The sequence below is a fragment of the Oncorhynchus mykiss genome, chromosome 9 (assembly GCF_057628025.1).
Source record: "Oncorhynchus mykiss isolate SJ-2025 chromosome 9, ASM5762802v1, whole genome shotgun sequence".
Lineage (NCBI taxonomy): Eukaryota > Metazoa > Chordata > Actinopteri > Salmoniformes > Salmonidae > Oncorhynchus > Oncorhynchus mykiss.
In genome coordinates this window covers 42,757,774-42,774,810 of record NC_143030.1, presented here as the reverse complement: position 1 = coordinate 42,774,810, position 17,037 = coordinate 42,757,774, and the positions used below count along the sequence as shown (strand labels likewise).

Sequence of the window (17,037 nt, the reverse complement as noted above, 5' to 3'; positions counted from 1 at the left end):
CAATAAAGAATATATGTAGTAGCGAAAAGACAAATATCACCACCATAGTTAGTTACTGTTTTCAAGACCACATGGTGCATCATTCACATCTCAACATAATTGTCCGTCTTTGTTTTCACAGCACAGGCTATTTGTGACATTTTCTACATGTCACATACGTGTCAGGTCGGATGTTTTAAACCCTGGTACTGTACAAACACCTGGTGTTACACAGTACTCTACCACGCTAATACAAAGGAGTTGTGCTAAAATGCCTCTTAGTGAGGATTACGGGTCTCATTGTGTGATTACACAGGGGCTGGCCTGAGGTGGTTCCCCCTCTGGGACCCACAGATCCCTCTCTGATGCCCTTGGGCCAGTGTACACACAACCGGTTCTGTAATGGCTGTGTTGCTTGGGGACAGGTATCTTACCCGGTCTATGTGCTCTGAAATGTGCTGGTCCGACAGCATGCCGAAGGAGCGTGAGTACTTCGAAGAGTTACTCTAAGGAGAGAGCAGAGGAGCCGTGAAAACACAGGAAAACAAACATGAAGGCAACAATTTCATGCAGTGTGTATGTATCAATGGAGTGTGTGGTGTCAAGTAGACACGATTCTGATAGTTAGTGCACAGCAACACTTACCCTCATGGTATTGTTCCTGCTTGCAGTCCACGCCTGGTACTGCAATTGGAAAATTCATATTCACATTGTTGATATGAGAATTATTGACTGCATTAACGCACCCACTTCACTGTATAAATCCTTGATAACCTGTAGTTAATATGTAATAACCTGTCATAAATTGCATCTATACAACTGTCAAATCATATACAGGGCCTCCAGAAAGTATTCACACCTCTTGACATGTTCCACATTTTGTTGTGTTCAAGCCTGAATTTAAAACGGATTACAAATATATACATATCATTCTCACCAGTCAATACCCCATAATGACAAAGTGAAAACATATCTAGAATTTCTTGCAAATGTATTGAAAATCAAATACAGAAATATATCAATTACATTAGTATCCACACCCTGAGTCAATCCATGCTAGAATCACCTTTGGTAGCGATCACAGCTGAGAGTCTTTGTGGGTCTCTAAGCTTTCACACCTATATTGTATAATATTTGCACAACCAACAACCAAGTTGGTTGTGGATCATTGCTAGACAGCCATTTTCAAATCTTGCCATAGATCTTCAAGGAGACTAAAGTCAAAACTGTAACTAGGCCACTCAGGAACATTCGATGTCGTCTTGATAGAAAACTCCAAGCTCATCATTAAGCTCTGAGCCCTGGGTCGGAAGCCTGCCCTGTGCAACTGGATCCTGGACTTCTTGATGGGCCGCCCCCAGGTGGTGAAGGTGGGAAACAACCCTTCCACTACGCTGTTCCTCAACACAGGGGTGCGTGCTCAGCCTCCTCCTGTACTCCCTGTCCACCCATGACTGCGTGGCCACACACGCCTCCAACTCAGTCATCAAGTTTGCAGATGACACAACAGTAGTAGGCCTGATTAACAGCAATGACGAGATAGCCTACAGGGAGGAGGTGAGGACCCTGGCGGTGTGAAGCCAGGAAAATAACCTCACCCTCAACATCAACAAAACAAAGGAGCTGATCGTGGACTGAGAGCAGAGGGAGCACGCCCCCATCGACATTGACGGGACCATACTGGAGAAGGTGAAAAGCTTCAAATTCCTCTTCGTACATATCAATAATAATCTGAAGTGATCAATCCACACAGACAGCGTGGTGAAGAAGGTGCAACAACACCTCTTTAGGAGGCTAAAGAAATTTGGCTAGGCCCTTAAGATCCTCACAAACCTTCACAGATGCACAATTGAGAGCAGGGCTCTCCAGAAGGTGGTGCAGTCTGCCCAACGCTTCACCAAAGGAACACTGCCTGCCCTCCAGGACACCTATAGCACCTGACTTCACAGGAACGTCACAGGAAGGACAAAAAGATAATTAAGGACATCAACTACCCGAGCCACCCCGCTATCGTCCAGAAAGCGATGTCAGTACAGGTGCATCCACGCTTGGACTGAGACACTGAAAAAGGCCATCAGACTGTTAAATAGTCATCAATAGCCAGCTACCACCCAAGTTACTCAACCCTGCACCTGAGAGGATGCTGTCCTATGTACATAGACATGGAATCACTGGTTACTTTAGCAATGGAACTCTAGTCACTTTAATAATTTTTTACATAATGTTTTACTAATTTCATATGTACTGTATATACTGCATATTACAAATAGGTCTATCTTCTGTATACCAACCCTACCTTGTCACAACACAACTGATTGGCTCAAACTCAGTAAGAAGGAAAGAAATTCCACAAATTAATTTTTAACAAAGCACACCTGTTAATAATTGAAACGCATTCCAGGTGACTACCTCATGAAGCTGGTTGAGAAACTGCAAAGAGTGTACAAAGCTGTCATCAAGGCAAAGACTGGCTACTTTGAAGACTCAAATATAAAATATATTTTGATTTATTAACTTTTTTGGTTACTACATGATTCCAAATGTGTGATTTCATAGTTTTAAAATCTTCACTGTTATTCTATAATGTACAAAATAGTAAAAATAAAGATAAACCCTTGAATGAGTAGCTGTGTCCAAACATTTGACTGGTACTGTATATACAATTGAAGTCGGAAGTTTACATACACCTTAGTCAAATACATTTAAACTCAGTTTTTCACAATTCCTGACATTTAATCCTAGTACAAATTCCCTGTCTTAGGTCAGTTAGAATCACCACTTTATTTTAAGAATGGGAAATGTCAGAATAATAGAGAGAATGATTTATTTCAGCTTCTATTTCTTTCATCACATTCCCAGCGGGTCAGAAGTTTACATACAGTCAATTAGTATTTGGTAGCATTGACTTTAAATTGTTTAAGATTGGAGAAACGTTTTGGGTAGCCTTCCACAAGCTTCCCACAATAGGTTGGGTGAATTTTGGCCCATTCCTCCTGACAGAGCTGGTGTAACTGAGTCAGATTTGTCAGCCTCCTTGCTTGCACACGCTTTTTCAGGTCTGCCACAACTTTGGAAGTATGCTTGGGGTCATTGTCCATTTGGAAGACCCATTTGCGACCAAGCTTTAACTTCCTGACTGATGTCCAGAGATGTTGCTTCAATATATCAGCATAATTTTCCTACCTCATGATGCCATGTATTTTATGACGTGCACCAGTCCCTCCTGCAGCAAAGCACCCCCACAACATGATGCTGCCACCCCCATGCTTCACGGTTGGGATGGTGTTCTTCTGCTTGCAAGCCCTCCCCCTTTTGTGCCTGTTTCCCCCGGCATCTTCACAAGGTCCTTTGCTGTTGTTCTGGGATTGACTTGCACTTTTCACACCAAAGTACGTTCATCTTTAGGAGACAGTATGCATCTCCTTCATGAGCGGTATGACGGCTGCGTGGTAAAATGGTCTTTACACTTACGTACTATTGTTTGTACAGATGAACGTGGTACCTTCAGGCATTTGGAAAATGCTCCCAAGGATGAACCAGGCTGAGGTCTCCTCTTTCTGAGGTCTTGGCTGATTTCTTTTGATTTTCCCATGATGTCAAACAAAGAGGCACTGAGTTTGAAGGTAGGCCTTGAAATAGATCCAGATGTACACCTCCAATTGACTCAAATTATGCCAACTAGCCTATCAGAAGCTTCTAAAGCCATGACATAATTTTCTGGAATTGTTCAAGCTGTTTAAAGGCAGAGTCAACTTAGTGTATGTAAACTTCTGACTCAATGGAATTGTGATGCAGTGAATTATAAGTGAAATAATCTGTCTGTAAACAATTGTTGGAAAATTACGTGTGTCATGCACAAAGTAGATGTCCGAACTGACTTGCCAAAACTATAGTTTGTTAACCAGAAATTTGTGGAGTGGTTGAAAAACGAGTTTTAATGACTTCAACCTAAGTGTATGTAAACTTCCAACTTCAACTGTACGTATACACACTCCGGTCTCCGACATTGCTTGTCCTAATATTTATATATTTCTTAATTACATTATTTTACTTTTAGATTTATGTGTATTGTTGTGAATTGTTCGATACTACTTCACTGTTGGAACTAGGAACACAAGCATGTCGCAATAACATCTGCACAATATTTGTATGCGACAAGAACAGTTTACAGCTAATTGTATGTGCTGTACAGAGATGACGTTGTCATTCAGAAATTATGTTAAACACTATTATTGCAAAAAGAGTGAGTCAACGCAACTTATTATTTGACTTAAGCACATTTTTACTCCTGAACTTATTTAGGCTTGCCTTATCAAAGAGGGTTTATTTTTAAAGGGATAGTGCATATTAATCAACGTTTCAGTAAAAGTGCCCGGTTTTAGCAACCTGGCTAATTTTCAACAGCAGTGCAGATAGACAATGAGCAGTGAGCACACGCAAAGCAACAAAACAACATGTCAGACCCTGCTCTGTTTCACCTGTCTTGTGCTCGTCTCCACCCCCACAAGGTGTCTCCCATTTGTCCCCATTATCTCCGGTGTATTTTCTGTTTGTTGCCATTTCTTCTTGTCCTGTGAAGTCCCACCAGCATGTTCCCATGTTTCCTGTGCTCTACTTTTTCTTTTTCGTAGTCTTCCCAGTTCTGACCTTTCTGCCTGTCCTGACCCTGATCCTGCCCGCTGTCCTGTACCTGCCTGACTCGGATTTGGATTACGACTCTTTGCCTGCCTTGACTTACATTTTGCCTGCCCCTTGTACTATAATAAACTCAGACTTGTACTATCCGCCTGAGTCCTGATACAAAATATATAGACGCAACAAAGTGTTTCTACACCACACAAGCTACAGACAACAGATAACATGGAAGTGGCAATCCACAACTAGGGATTTTGTTCACAAGTCTGATTGTCCTTTAGCCATGTCTTTATGTTTTACTTTGTGAAGGTGCAATAGGTGGTGCAGTTATGTATGTCTGATGGCAGTGTGTTCCAGACAAGGGAAGCTCTTACAGAGGAAGCAGTTTGAATATTGGTGCTTTTCCTTAACGGGACTATACAGTCACCTTTCATGGCAGACCAGGCCATTTAGGATCTTCAATACAAGACATGCGTCTGTGCATTGCCCAAGATTTTCCCAAATTAGGAGCTCATGCTTTCTGAGGATGTGACAGTGATGTCTATTGGGCTTTCGACCAAGCATTTTGAGAGCCTGTTTACAGACTGAATGGGTTTTTAATGTTGTACTGCAAGCTTGGGCCCAACTTGTCAAGCAGTTTAAGGTAGGGAGTATCATAGCATTGAATTACAGTTTTTCTGCCTCCGTAGTCAATTTTTAAAAATGTTTTGGACATTAGCTAGGTTGAATTTGGTAATTTGAGTAAACCTTTTCACCTGCTTTTTAAAAGAGTTTGGAATCAAGTATGATACCAAGCTACCACCGGGAGTTTCTCCCCTGACACACATACATCTGGCCCAGTAGCATCAGTTGCCCTATTTGTGAAGAACGTGCAGACAGTTTTTTCACATTGAGATGCAAACATGAGTCACTGGACCATTACAGTAGTTATTTTGAAGCTTGTTGTTTGCTCTTTGCATGCACATATATCACTGTATAATCTCCATACATTTGTACTTCATTTGTACTTCAGACCCAGAACAGACAGAAGGCCGATCATTAATTTACAGGCTGAACAGGAGGGACCTCAGTATTGACCCTTGGGGCACACCCACATCATAGCTGAGGGTAGGCGACATCTCATTGCTTAGTTCAGCCTTCAAGGTACAGTAAGATTTCATCCTTCTCAAGGCATCAGGGGAAAAGTTGAACTTGGACAGTTTTGTGATGAGAACCTCATGGATAACAGTATCAAAGGCTTTCCTTAGGTCTAGGAACACAATCCGAGCAACGCCCCCTTTGTCCATCTTGGACTTCACATTTTGCAGAAGAAAACAGTTGTCTGTTTCTGTGGAGTGGTTTGCTCTGAAGCCAAACTGCATGGAGTGTAATGTGAAGGGGATTTTGTTGAGGTGGGCAATCAGTTGCTCTGCTACACACTTTTCAGTAACCTTCAACACCACAGGTAGTATACTAATGGGCCTGTATTTACTCACGTCAGCAGAGTCACCTGATTTAAAGATGCTATTATGGCCGACTTCCAGACACTTGCAAACACCCCCTGACCAATACATGTGTTGGGGGGCCAGTGAGTAATGGGGCCAGTGAGTAATTTTTGTAGTTTTAAGAAAGGTAGAGTCCAGCCAAAACACATAAATCATTAGATTTCTTTAGGGAGCTAATCACCTTGTTCACCTCTGACTCAGAAACCTCCTTTATGGTGAAGACAGCTTGAGTCTCATTCACTGGCACTGAGCCCAAGAAACCAGTGGAGGAGAAGTGTGAGTACCTTGCCAGAGACAACAAAGTATGAGTTGAAGGCTGTTGCTATTTTGACTGCATCCTGTGATAGGCTGACATTCACGTTTATTTCTAGTATTTTTACAGTGTTACTATTGTCTTTCCCTGTCAGCTTCTTTAGATTCTCCCAGATCAATTTAGAATTTTCCTTAGCTTCACCAATTATGTTAATAAAAAAAGTTTGCCCTGGCCTGTCTGATTTCTTTCATTGTCTTATTTCTCTCAACATGGTAAACCTACATCCATCATGTTCTAATTTGGACTTCAGGGCTGTTTTTGGTGCATGATCTCGTTCTTTCACACAAATGATCAAGGAACCCACCAGGTACAACCCTCAATCCGTAAACATGGGCACCCTCATAGATATTATCCTGACCAACTTTCCCTCCAAATACACCTCTGCTGTTTTCAATCAGGATCTCAGCGATCACTGCTTCATTGCCTGCATCAGTAATGGGCCCGCGGTCAAACGATCACCCCTCATCACTGTCAAACGCTCCCTAAAACACTTCTGCGAGCAGGTTTTTCTAATTGACCTGGCCCGGGTATCCTGTAAGGATATTGATCTCATCCCATCAGTTGAGGATGCCTGGTTGTTCTTTAAACGTAATTTCCTCACCCTCTTAAATAAGCATGCCCCTTTCAAAAAATGTAGAACTAAGAGCAGATATAGCCCTTGGTTCACTCCAGACCTGACTGCCCTCGACCAGCACAAAAACATGCTGTGGCGTACTGCACTAGCATCGAATAGTCCTCGGGATATGCAACTTTTCAGGGCAGTCAGAAACCAATACACACAGTCAGTTAGGAAAGCAAAGGATAGCTTTTTCAAAAATAAATTTGCATCCTGTAGCTCTAACTCCAAAAAGTTCTAGGACACTGTAAAGTCAATGGAGAATAAGAGCACCTCCTCCCAGCTGCTCACTGCACTGAGGCTAGGAAACACTGTCTCCACCGATAAATCCACGATAATCGAGAATTTCAAGAAGCATTTCTCTACGGCTGGCCATTCTTTCCTACTGGCTACCCCAACCCCAGCCAACAGCTCCACACCCCCCACAGCTACCTGCCCAAGGTTCCCCAGCTTCTCCTTCACCCAAATCCAGATCGCAGATGTTCTGAAAGAGCTGCAAAACCTGGACCCGTATGAATCAGCTCGGCTAGACAATCTGGACCCTCTCTTTCTAAAGTTTTCCGCCGCGATTTTGTTGTTGCATCCCCTATTACAACTCTCTTTTGTATCGTCTGAGATTGCTAAAGATTGGAAAGCTTCCGCGGTCATCCTCCTTTTCAAAGGGGGTGACACTCTAGACCCAAACTGTTACAGACCTATATCCATCCTGCCCTGCCTTTTTAAAGTCTTCGAAAGCCAAGGTAACAAACAGATCACTGACCATTTCGAATCCCACCGTACCTTCTCCGCTGTGCAATCCAGTTTCTGAGCTGTTCACGGGTGCACCTCAGCCACGCTCAAGGTACTAACAATATCATAACCACCATGTGCAGCCGTTTCCATCGACCTGGCCAAGGCTTTCAACTTTGTCAATCACAGTATTCTTATCGGCAGACTCAACAGCCTTAGTTTCTCAAATGACTGCCTCGTCTGGTTCACCAACTACATCTCAGATAGAGTTCAGTGTGTCACATCGGGGGGCCTGTTGTCCAGATCTCTGGCAGTCTCTATGGGGGTGCCACAGGGTTCAATTCTCAGGCTGACTCTTTTCTCTGTATATGTCAATGATGTCGCTCTCGCTGCAGGTGATTCCTTGATCCACCTCTACGCAGACGACACCATTCTGTATACATCTGGCCCGTTTTTGTACACTGTGTTAACAAACTTCCAAATGAGCTTCAATGCCATACAACACTCCTTCCGTGGCCTCCAACTGCTCTTAAATGCTAGTAAAACTAAATGCATGCTCTTCAACCGATCGCTGCCCACACCCGCCCGCCCGACTAGCATCACTATTCTGGACGCTTCTGACTTAGAACATGTGGACAACTACAAATACCTAGGTGTCTGGCTAGACTGTAAACTCTCCTTCCAGTCTCATGTTAAGCATCTCCAGTCCAAAATTAAATCTAGAATCGGCTTCCTATTTCGCAACAAAGTCTCCTTCACTCACGCTGCCAAACATACCCTCGTAAAACTGACTATCCTACTGATCCTCGACTTCGGCGATGTCATTTACAAAATAACCTCCAACACTCTACTCAGCAAACTGGATACCCCATATACCACCCACCACTGCGACCTGTATGCTCTCGTCGGCTGGCCCTCGCTACATATTCGTCGCCAGACCCACTGGCTCCAGGTCATCTATAATTCTTTGCTAGGTAAAGCTCCACCTTATCTCAGCTCGTGGTCACCATAACAACACCCACCCGTGTCACGCACTCCAGCAGGTATATCTCACTGGTTATACCCAAAGCTAACATCCACTTTGGCCGCCTTTCCTTCCAGTTCTCTGCTGGAACGAATCTCTGAAGTTGGAGACGTATCTCCCTCACTAACTTCAGCTAACTAACATCAGCTGTCTGAGCTGCTTACCGATCGCTGCAGCTGCACATAGCCCACCTGTAAATAAATTGTAATTCTTCGCTACTATGGCCTATTTATTGCCTTACCTCCTTACTCCGTTTGCACACACTGTATATAGATTATTCTATTGTGTTATTGACTGTACTTTTGTTTATCCTATGTTTAACTCTGTGTTGTTTTTGGTCGCATTGCTTTGCTTTATCTTGGCCAGGTCGCAGTTGTAAATGAGAAGTTGTTCTCAACTGGCCTACCTGGTGAAATAAAAAACTATAACATTTTCATCAGGTTCCAGATTTAGCCAAGGAAGAGTGCTCTTTTGGCCAGGTTTTGATTTCCTTGTAGCTATTTGTAGGCTGGATTGTGGATAGCAAAACCTGACTGTCAGCTTCCACATTTTTACAGGACAGAAGATTCCAGTTAATTTCCGTAATTGCTTTTTCAAAATCATTTAACTCACCCTTAGGTATTCTGAGCTGATCAGGCTTGCAGTGCCTTGCAAAGGTATTCAACCCCCTTTGGCATTTATTTTTTATTTTGTTGCATTACAACCTGTAATTTAAATTAATGTAATGGAAATGCACAACATTGTCTAAATTGGTGAAGTGAAATGAAAAAAAAAGTACTCAAAAAATGGAAAAGTGGTGTGTGCATATATATTCACCCCTTTTTCAATGAAACCCCTAAATAAGATCTGGCGCAACCAATTACAATCAGAAGTCACATAATTAGTTAAATAAAGTACACCTGTATGCAATCTAAGTGTCATATGATCTGTCACATGATCACACCTGTTCTGAAAGGCCCCAGAGTCTGCAACACCACAAAGCAAGGGGCACCACCAAGCAAGCGGCACCATGAAGACCAAGGAGCTCTCCAAACGGGTCAGAAACAAAGTTCTGGAGAAGTACAGATCAGGGTTCGTTTATAAAAAATATTTTAAACTTTGAACATCCTACGCAGCACCAATAAATATATATTTTTAAATGGAAAGAATATGGCACCACAACAAACCTGCCAAGAGAGGGCTGCCCACCAAAACTCACGGACCAGGCAAGGAGGGCATTAATCAGAGGCAACAAAGAGACCAAAGATAACCCTGAAGGAGCTGCAAAGCTCCACAGCGGAGATTGGAGTATCTGTTCATAGGACCACTTTACGCCGTACACTCCACAGAGTGAAGAGTGGCCAGAAAAAAGGCATTGCTTAAAGAAAAAAAATAAGCAAACACGTTTGGTGTTTGCAAAAAGTTATGTGGGAGACTCCCCAAACATATGGAAGAAGGTAATCTGGTCAGATAAGACTAAACTTGAACTTTTTTGCCATCAAGGAAAATGCAATGTCTGGCGCAAACCTGACACCTCATCACCCGAGAATACAATTCCCACAGTGAAGCATGGTGGTGGCAGCATCATGCTGTGGGGATGTTTTTAATCAGCAGGGACTGGGAAACTGGTCAGAATTGAAGGAATTATGGATGGTGCTAAATACATGGAAATTCTTGAGGGAAACCTGTTTCAGTCTTCCAGAGATTTGAGACTGGGATGGAGGTTCACCTTCCAGCAGGACAATGACCCTAAGCATACTGCTAAATCAACACTAGAGTGGTTTAAGGGGAAACATTTAAATGTCTTGGAATAGCCTACTCAAAGCCCAGACCTCAATGCAATTGAAAGTTTAAAGATTGTGGTGTGAGTTAAAGATTGTGGTGTGAGTTAAAGATTGCTGTACACCAGCAGAACCCATCCAACTTGAAGGAGCTGGAGCAGTTTTTTTCCCTTGAAGAATGGGCAACAAGCCCAGTTGCTAGATGTGCCAAGCTTGTAGAGACATACCCCACGAGACTATCAGCTGTAATTGCTCGCAAAAGGTGACTCTACAAAGTATTGACTTTGGGGGGGAGGGGGGGGGGGGAATAGTTATGCATGTTATGCAAGTTCTATTTTTTGTTTGTTTGTTTGTTTCACAATACAAAATATTTTGTATCTTCAAAGACGTAGGCATGCTGTGTAAATCAAATGAGACATACCCTCCAAAAAAATATATTTTAATTCCAGGTTGTAAGGCCACAAAATAAGAAAAATGCCAAGGGGTGTGAATACTTTCGCAAGCCACTGTAAACAAAGATAAACAATCCGTCGTTTGTTGGGGAATAATCAGAATTAGTTGGTAACATAGGTAAGATGTTTTATATTGATCATATGTTTGTAAGTTACTTCTCATCAGAATGTTTATTTTTGTATAATACTGTGGCGGGGTTGCAGTATCTGTTCTCTGCCAAGACTAAGTTGGTTGGGCCGCAGAGAGGGGAGAGGTCAAGCGTGTATCTCTTGGCTCCACAATGTCTATGTGCCAGTCAATGTGTCTCTGTGATCTTGTCAAGATAGGATGGATTTGATATATGCCTGTTGATATGGAGGATTTGTTTAGGTTCTGAGTTTGAGAAAAGAACATAGTTTAGGAGACAAAGCTGAACGATAAATTATGCCAATGCTGTCTGGCTATGTGTGTCTTTGCTATAAAGCATCTCAGTTACAATGTATAAGGGACTCTCAGATAATTAATTTATAGACACTGAATTGATCTGAGAGTCACAGGGTTGTGATGGAGCTCATATAATTAAAGATGGACTTTGTGATAACTAACTCTGACTTGTGTGTGGTTTGCTCTCATGATTTGGTAAATACAGGACATTTCCACGACACGTTACTTTAAGACATGAAGCTCAGTCAATATTTGAAAATGTCAAGAACTTCCAAGTGCAGTCGCAAAAACCCTCAAGATCTATGATGAAATTGGCTCTCATGAGGACCGCCACAGGAAAGGAAGACCTAGAGTTACCTCTTTTTTTTGTCTATCTTTTATGTAACCTTTATTTAACTAGGCAAGGCAGCAGACAATAAGTTCAGTAGAGTTACCAGCCTCAGAAAATGCAGCCCAAATAAATGCTTCACCGAGTTCAAGTAACAGACACATCTCAACATCAACTGTTCAGAGGAGACCGTGTGAATCAGGCCTTCATGGTCAAATTGCTGCAAAGAAACCACTACTAAAGAGCACCAATAAGAAGAGACTTGATTGGGCCAAGAAACACGAGCAACGGACATTAGACTGGTGGAAATCTGTCCATTGGTCTGATGAGTCCAAATTTGAGATTTTTGGTTCCAACCACTGTGTCTTTGTGAGACGCAGAGTCAGTGAACGGATGATCTCGCAAGTGTGGTTCCCACCGTGAAGCAAGGAGGAGGTGTGATGGTGTGGAGGTGCTTTGCTAGTGACACTTTCTGTGATTTATTTAGAGTTCAAGGCACACTTAACCAGCATGGCTACCACAGCATTCTGCAGCGATACGCCATCCCATCTGGTTTGCGCTTAGTGGGACTATCATTTGTTTTTCAACAGGACAATGACCCAACACACTTCCAGGCTGTGTAAGAGCTATTTTACCAAGAAGGAGAGTGATGGCGTGCTGCATCAGATGACCTGGCCTCCACAATCACCTGACCTCAACCCAGTTGAGATGGTTTGGGATGATTTGGACCACAAAGTGAAGGAAAAGCAGCCAACAAGTGCTCAGCATATGTGGGAACTCCTTCAAGACTGTTGAAAAAGCATTTGAGGTGAAGTTGGTTGAGAAAATGCCAAGAGTGTTCAAAGCTGTCATCAAGGCAATGGGTGGCTAATCTGAAGATTCTAAAATATATTTTGATTTGTATAGGTCATGTAACTGTTTGTTACACACAATATGCTTTGTGGACTTCACCGGATAGATGTTGAATTCGAGAACATTTTGGAATGACACTGCAAATGTTCAAGTACCCCTCTAGTAATCCCTTGGGTTTAGCTCGTGGGTCCCAGATGACTCGAGAGTGAAATATATATTTTCGGTGTTTTCTGACTGCTGGGTTTAGGCAGTTTAGTTTTGATTGGGGGTAGTTTGGTAGTGAAATTAACTATCCCTCGTGCTTGCACTGGATGCGAGGAACTAATTAAAACAGCTTGCGTGCCAGAAGCAGAGTCGGTAATCGCGTATTGGGACTTGTTTACACTATGTCTGGACAGTCAAAGTTTGTCTTGGAGACGGACGACTCAAGAGAAATCATGGAACCATAGCACTCCACTGCCATCCACTGCTTTCCACTATGGTGAGTTTTTATAGCTTGGTGGTGTTAGGCCCAGGGTTGAAGTGTCCGTCCCTGGAGAGCAGGAGGGTAGTCAACAGGTAGCTTATTAGTTTCCGATAGGTGTTGAAGGACTTGTTTGTTACTCCCAAGTGTTTCAGTAAAGTAGGAAGTTAGGTAGACTTGGCCATTAATCAGGACATCATGCTGTGTCCTGTCCGGAGATGGCATTCCCCGACTCCGACAGTAGATTCATTGTGTCATCTCAGCAAGGATGCACTGAAATTATCAAGAGAACACAGCTACATAGCTGACAATTTTACTAGAGTTATAACGCATAATTGCGCTTTAAATCTTTGTGAGTTATTTAGCTATGGTCGGCGTACACAACCTGGTCTCAGAGCATTTCGTATTATTCTGTATCTAAAGCCGAGACACTCTACTGTGGTTAGAGTGGATAGTTGGTCGGAGTGGGCGTAATTAACAACTTTTCAACTACTTACTACTTTTAGCTACTTTGCAACTACTTATCCCTTTTAGCTAACCCTTCCCTGAACCGTAATCATTTAACCAAACTCCTAAACTTAACCCTAACCCTAACCCATAGCCTTGCTAATGTTAGTGAGCTATCTAACATTAGCTACCTAGCTATAATTCTTAAAATATCATATATTTAGCAAATTCGTAATTACGTTTTGCGACTTTACATTTTGTAGGTTTGCAAATTCACAACATATAATATGATTTGTAATTCGTAATATATCAGACAAAATGGGTGATAAACATCCACAAATGAATACATATCATACGAAACATAACCTATCAAACTAAAAGCTTGTCTTGAATTTTGTCACACCCTGATCTGTTTCACCCCCCCTCCAGGTGTCGCCCATCTTCCCCATTATCCCCTGTGTATTTATACCTGTGTGCTCTGTTTGTCTGTTGCCAGTTCATCTTGTTTGTTCAAGTCAACCAGCGTTTTGTCCAAGCTCCTGCTTTTTCCAGTTTCTCGCCCTCCTGGTTTTGACCATTGGCTGTACTGACTCCGGGCCCGCCTGCCTGACCACTCTGCCTTCCCCCGACCCTGAATCTGCCTGCCGACCTGTACCTTTGCCCCCTTCTGGATTACCAAACTCTGCCTTTCCCTGATCCTGATCCTGCCTATTGGCTCAAGACATTTCAGCTTTTCCTTTTTAATTAGCTTGTACATTATTTCTGCAAACATAATTCCACTTTGACATTATGGGGTTTTGTGTGTAGGCCAGTGACACAAAATGTCAATATTATCATTTCCGGTAGTAACACAACAAATGTGGAAAAAGGGGGTGTGACGTGTGAACACTTTCAGAAGGCACTGTATGCAGCGCTAAGGTAGAAAAAGGAGGGTTATGTTGCCCCCTTGTGGCTGCCTGGAGCAGATGTCACTTACCTTGCCTTGCCCATCCTGGCTTCTCAGAGTTCCGTTGGCTTCGCTCATTCTCTGGAATGTTCCCCATCCTGAGATCCCTTCCCCTCCTGAGGAGGATAGCTTGGTGACCTGGGGAGAGATGGAGGATGAGTACTGAGACAATGGGTACAACTGCCATTATACATGATATACCTTATAATGTACACTATATATACACAAAAGTATTTGGATTAGCCTATTTCAGCCACACCCGTTGCTGACAGGTGTATAAAATCAAGCACACAGCCATGCAATCTCCGTAGACAAACATTGGCAGTAGAATGGCCATACTGAAGAGGTCAGTGACTTTCATCATGGCGACATTATAGGATGCCACCTCACGTTCTCTGGAGTGATGAATCACACTTCACCATCTGGCAGTCTGACGGACGAATCTGAGTTTGGTGGATGCCAGGATAACGCTACCTGCCCGAATGCATTGTGCCAACTGTAAACTGTGTTGGAAGAATAATGGTCTGGAGCCCCTTAGTTCCAGTAAAGGGAAATCTTAACGCTACAGTATACAATGAATAACATTCTAGACAATGCTGTAGTACTTCCAACATTGTGGCAACAGTTTGGGGAAGGCCCTTTCCTGTTTCAGAATGACAAACCCCCTTGCACAAAGCGAGGTCCATGACCGGCCAGCACAGACCCCTGACCTCAACCCCGTCAAACACCGTTGGGATGAATTGGAACACCGACTGCGAGCCAGGCCTAATCGCCCAAAGCCTGACGTCACTAATGCTCTCGTGGCTGAATGGAAGCAAGTCCCCGCAGCAATGTTCGAACATCTAGTGGAAAGCCTTCCCAGAAGAGTGGAGGCTGTTATAGTAGCAGATGGGGGGGACCAACTCCATATTCATGCCATGATCTTGAAATGAGATGTTCGACAAGCAGGTGTCCACATACTTTTGGCCATGTAGTGTACACTGATGCCCTACTCCATCAGCTTGGTGTATCCTCCATCAGAATTGTGTACCACTGTTGTCACCACTATTTTGTTGAGCTAAGTAATGCCATGATGCACATGTTAGATAATGACAGGGTGATAGTGTAAATGCACAAAGTGCTAAATGACACTATAATTGAGGACCATAAAGAGTTAAATTGTGTTTTGCACACTGTGATGTAGGACCATTCAACATAGAACTATGAGACGTATACAACTGTGACAGGTAGAAGGAACATGCAATGCTCTTTGATTACATCTCTCATAAATAGATGACACGGGTTAAAGACAATGCTATTCAGTGCAATCGAACCGTTGGGGATAGTACAACTGGTCCAAGCTGTAGTAGATAAAACATTGGCAATTTACAAAGTTCCCCAAACTTCAGAATGAGCTAGAGCACGGCTCTTCAACCCTGCTCCTGGAGAACTACCCTCCTGTAGGTTTTCATTCCAACCCCAGTTGTAACTGACCTGATTCAGCTGATCAACGAGCTTATTGTTATAATCACGTGCACTTGTTTTTGGTTGGAGTGAAAACCAACAGGACAGTAGCTCTCCAGGGAAAAGTAGTTCAAAGATATTTTAAAACACAACAGGTTTTAAAACATATACTTGTTTCCGTTTCGCTGAATTTAGGCTGGAACTTCAACGCTTGAAAAATCAGGTTTGTCAGCAAGGCTGTCACTTACCACGGTCCTCCCTGTGGTTCTGTATGTCTCATTGGTCTCTTGGGTCATCTCATTGGTCTCCTGAGTAAGCTATCCGATCAGAGAAGAGAGTCAAGCACAGCATAAATAGCCTCTGCCGAGTACCCAAAAACCGGATGTTTCGGTTTTCAGAGGATATCGAAAGAGAGCTTTTGAACCAAGGTGACACTCTTAACTTTACTGGATTTGTTGAACAGTGCAGAAGAGAACGTCCCCCAACAGTTTTTTTTTCTTCTCGTCAAGACCAGTATGTAGAGCAAGGGTCTCCAACCCTGTTCCTGGAGAGCTACCCTCCTGTAGATTTTTGCTCCAACCCCAAATTTAACTAACCTGGTTCAGTTTATCAACCAGCTAATTAGAATCAGGTGTGCTAGATTAAGGTTGGATTGAAAACCTACAGGACAGTAGCTCTCCAGAACAAGAATCTAGTTTCAGGCATTTCCTTTAAACAACAGGGATTTAGACCGTGATCACGGTGTTGTAGTGAAATGGTGGAAGATGGAGTATAGATGTAGGATCTTAATTTGATCACCCTTTTGCAGTAGAAATGCAAAACTTTTAGTGCATTTGAGGTATAAAAAGGCTTCTGAAGTTTGTCATTTCCACTTTTACATTTCAGACTTAATTTTCCCTTACGAAAACTGATAGCACTTTATAATACCTCCAAATTACAAAGCATTTATTTATAATGGATTAGTAAATAGTTTATTCATAATTTATGAATCATTACTCCAGTCATGAGATGTTTAATATAGGTCCTTATAAACCATTTACTAATCATTAGTTAAGTCTTTTTGCGTGGCCTCATCTAAAGTGTGGGCTATTTATACTTTATAAATACTTTATAAATGTTTTGAGTGACATTGTGAAACAAAT

The 17,037-nt window shown here is 42.6% G+C and overlaps 1 protein-coding gene across 2 annotated transcripts in view; it reads right to left on the bottom strand.

Moving 5' to 3' along the window:
* The window catches only part of LOC110532006 (cadherin-like protein 26), a 38,571-nt gene that overhangs the window by 1,663 nt on the left and 19,871 nt on the right, over positions 1-17,037 (bottom strand). Inside the window, exons 15-18 of one of the 2 annotated variants that reach the window (XM_021615577.3) lie at positions 16,144-16,212; positions 14,483-14,590; positions 625-663; positions 414-485 (exon numbers count right to left, since the gene is read on the bottom strand). In XM_021615577.3, the coding sequence (XP_021471252.2) occupies positions 414-485; positions 625-663; positions 14,483-14,590; positions 16,144-16,212 (288 nt within the window). The remainder of the gene's footprint in view (positions 1-413; positions 486-624; positions 664-14,482; positions 14,591-16,143; positions 16,213-17,037) is intronic. The other variant, XM_021615578.3, reaches the window with a different exon arrangement.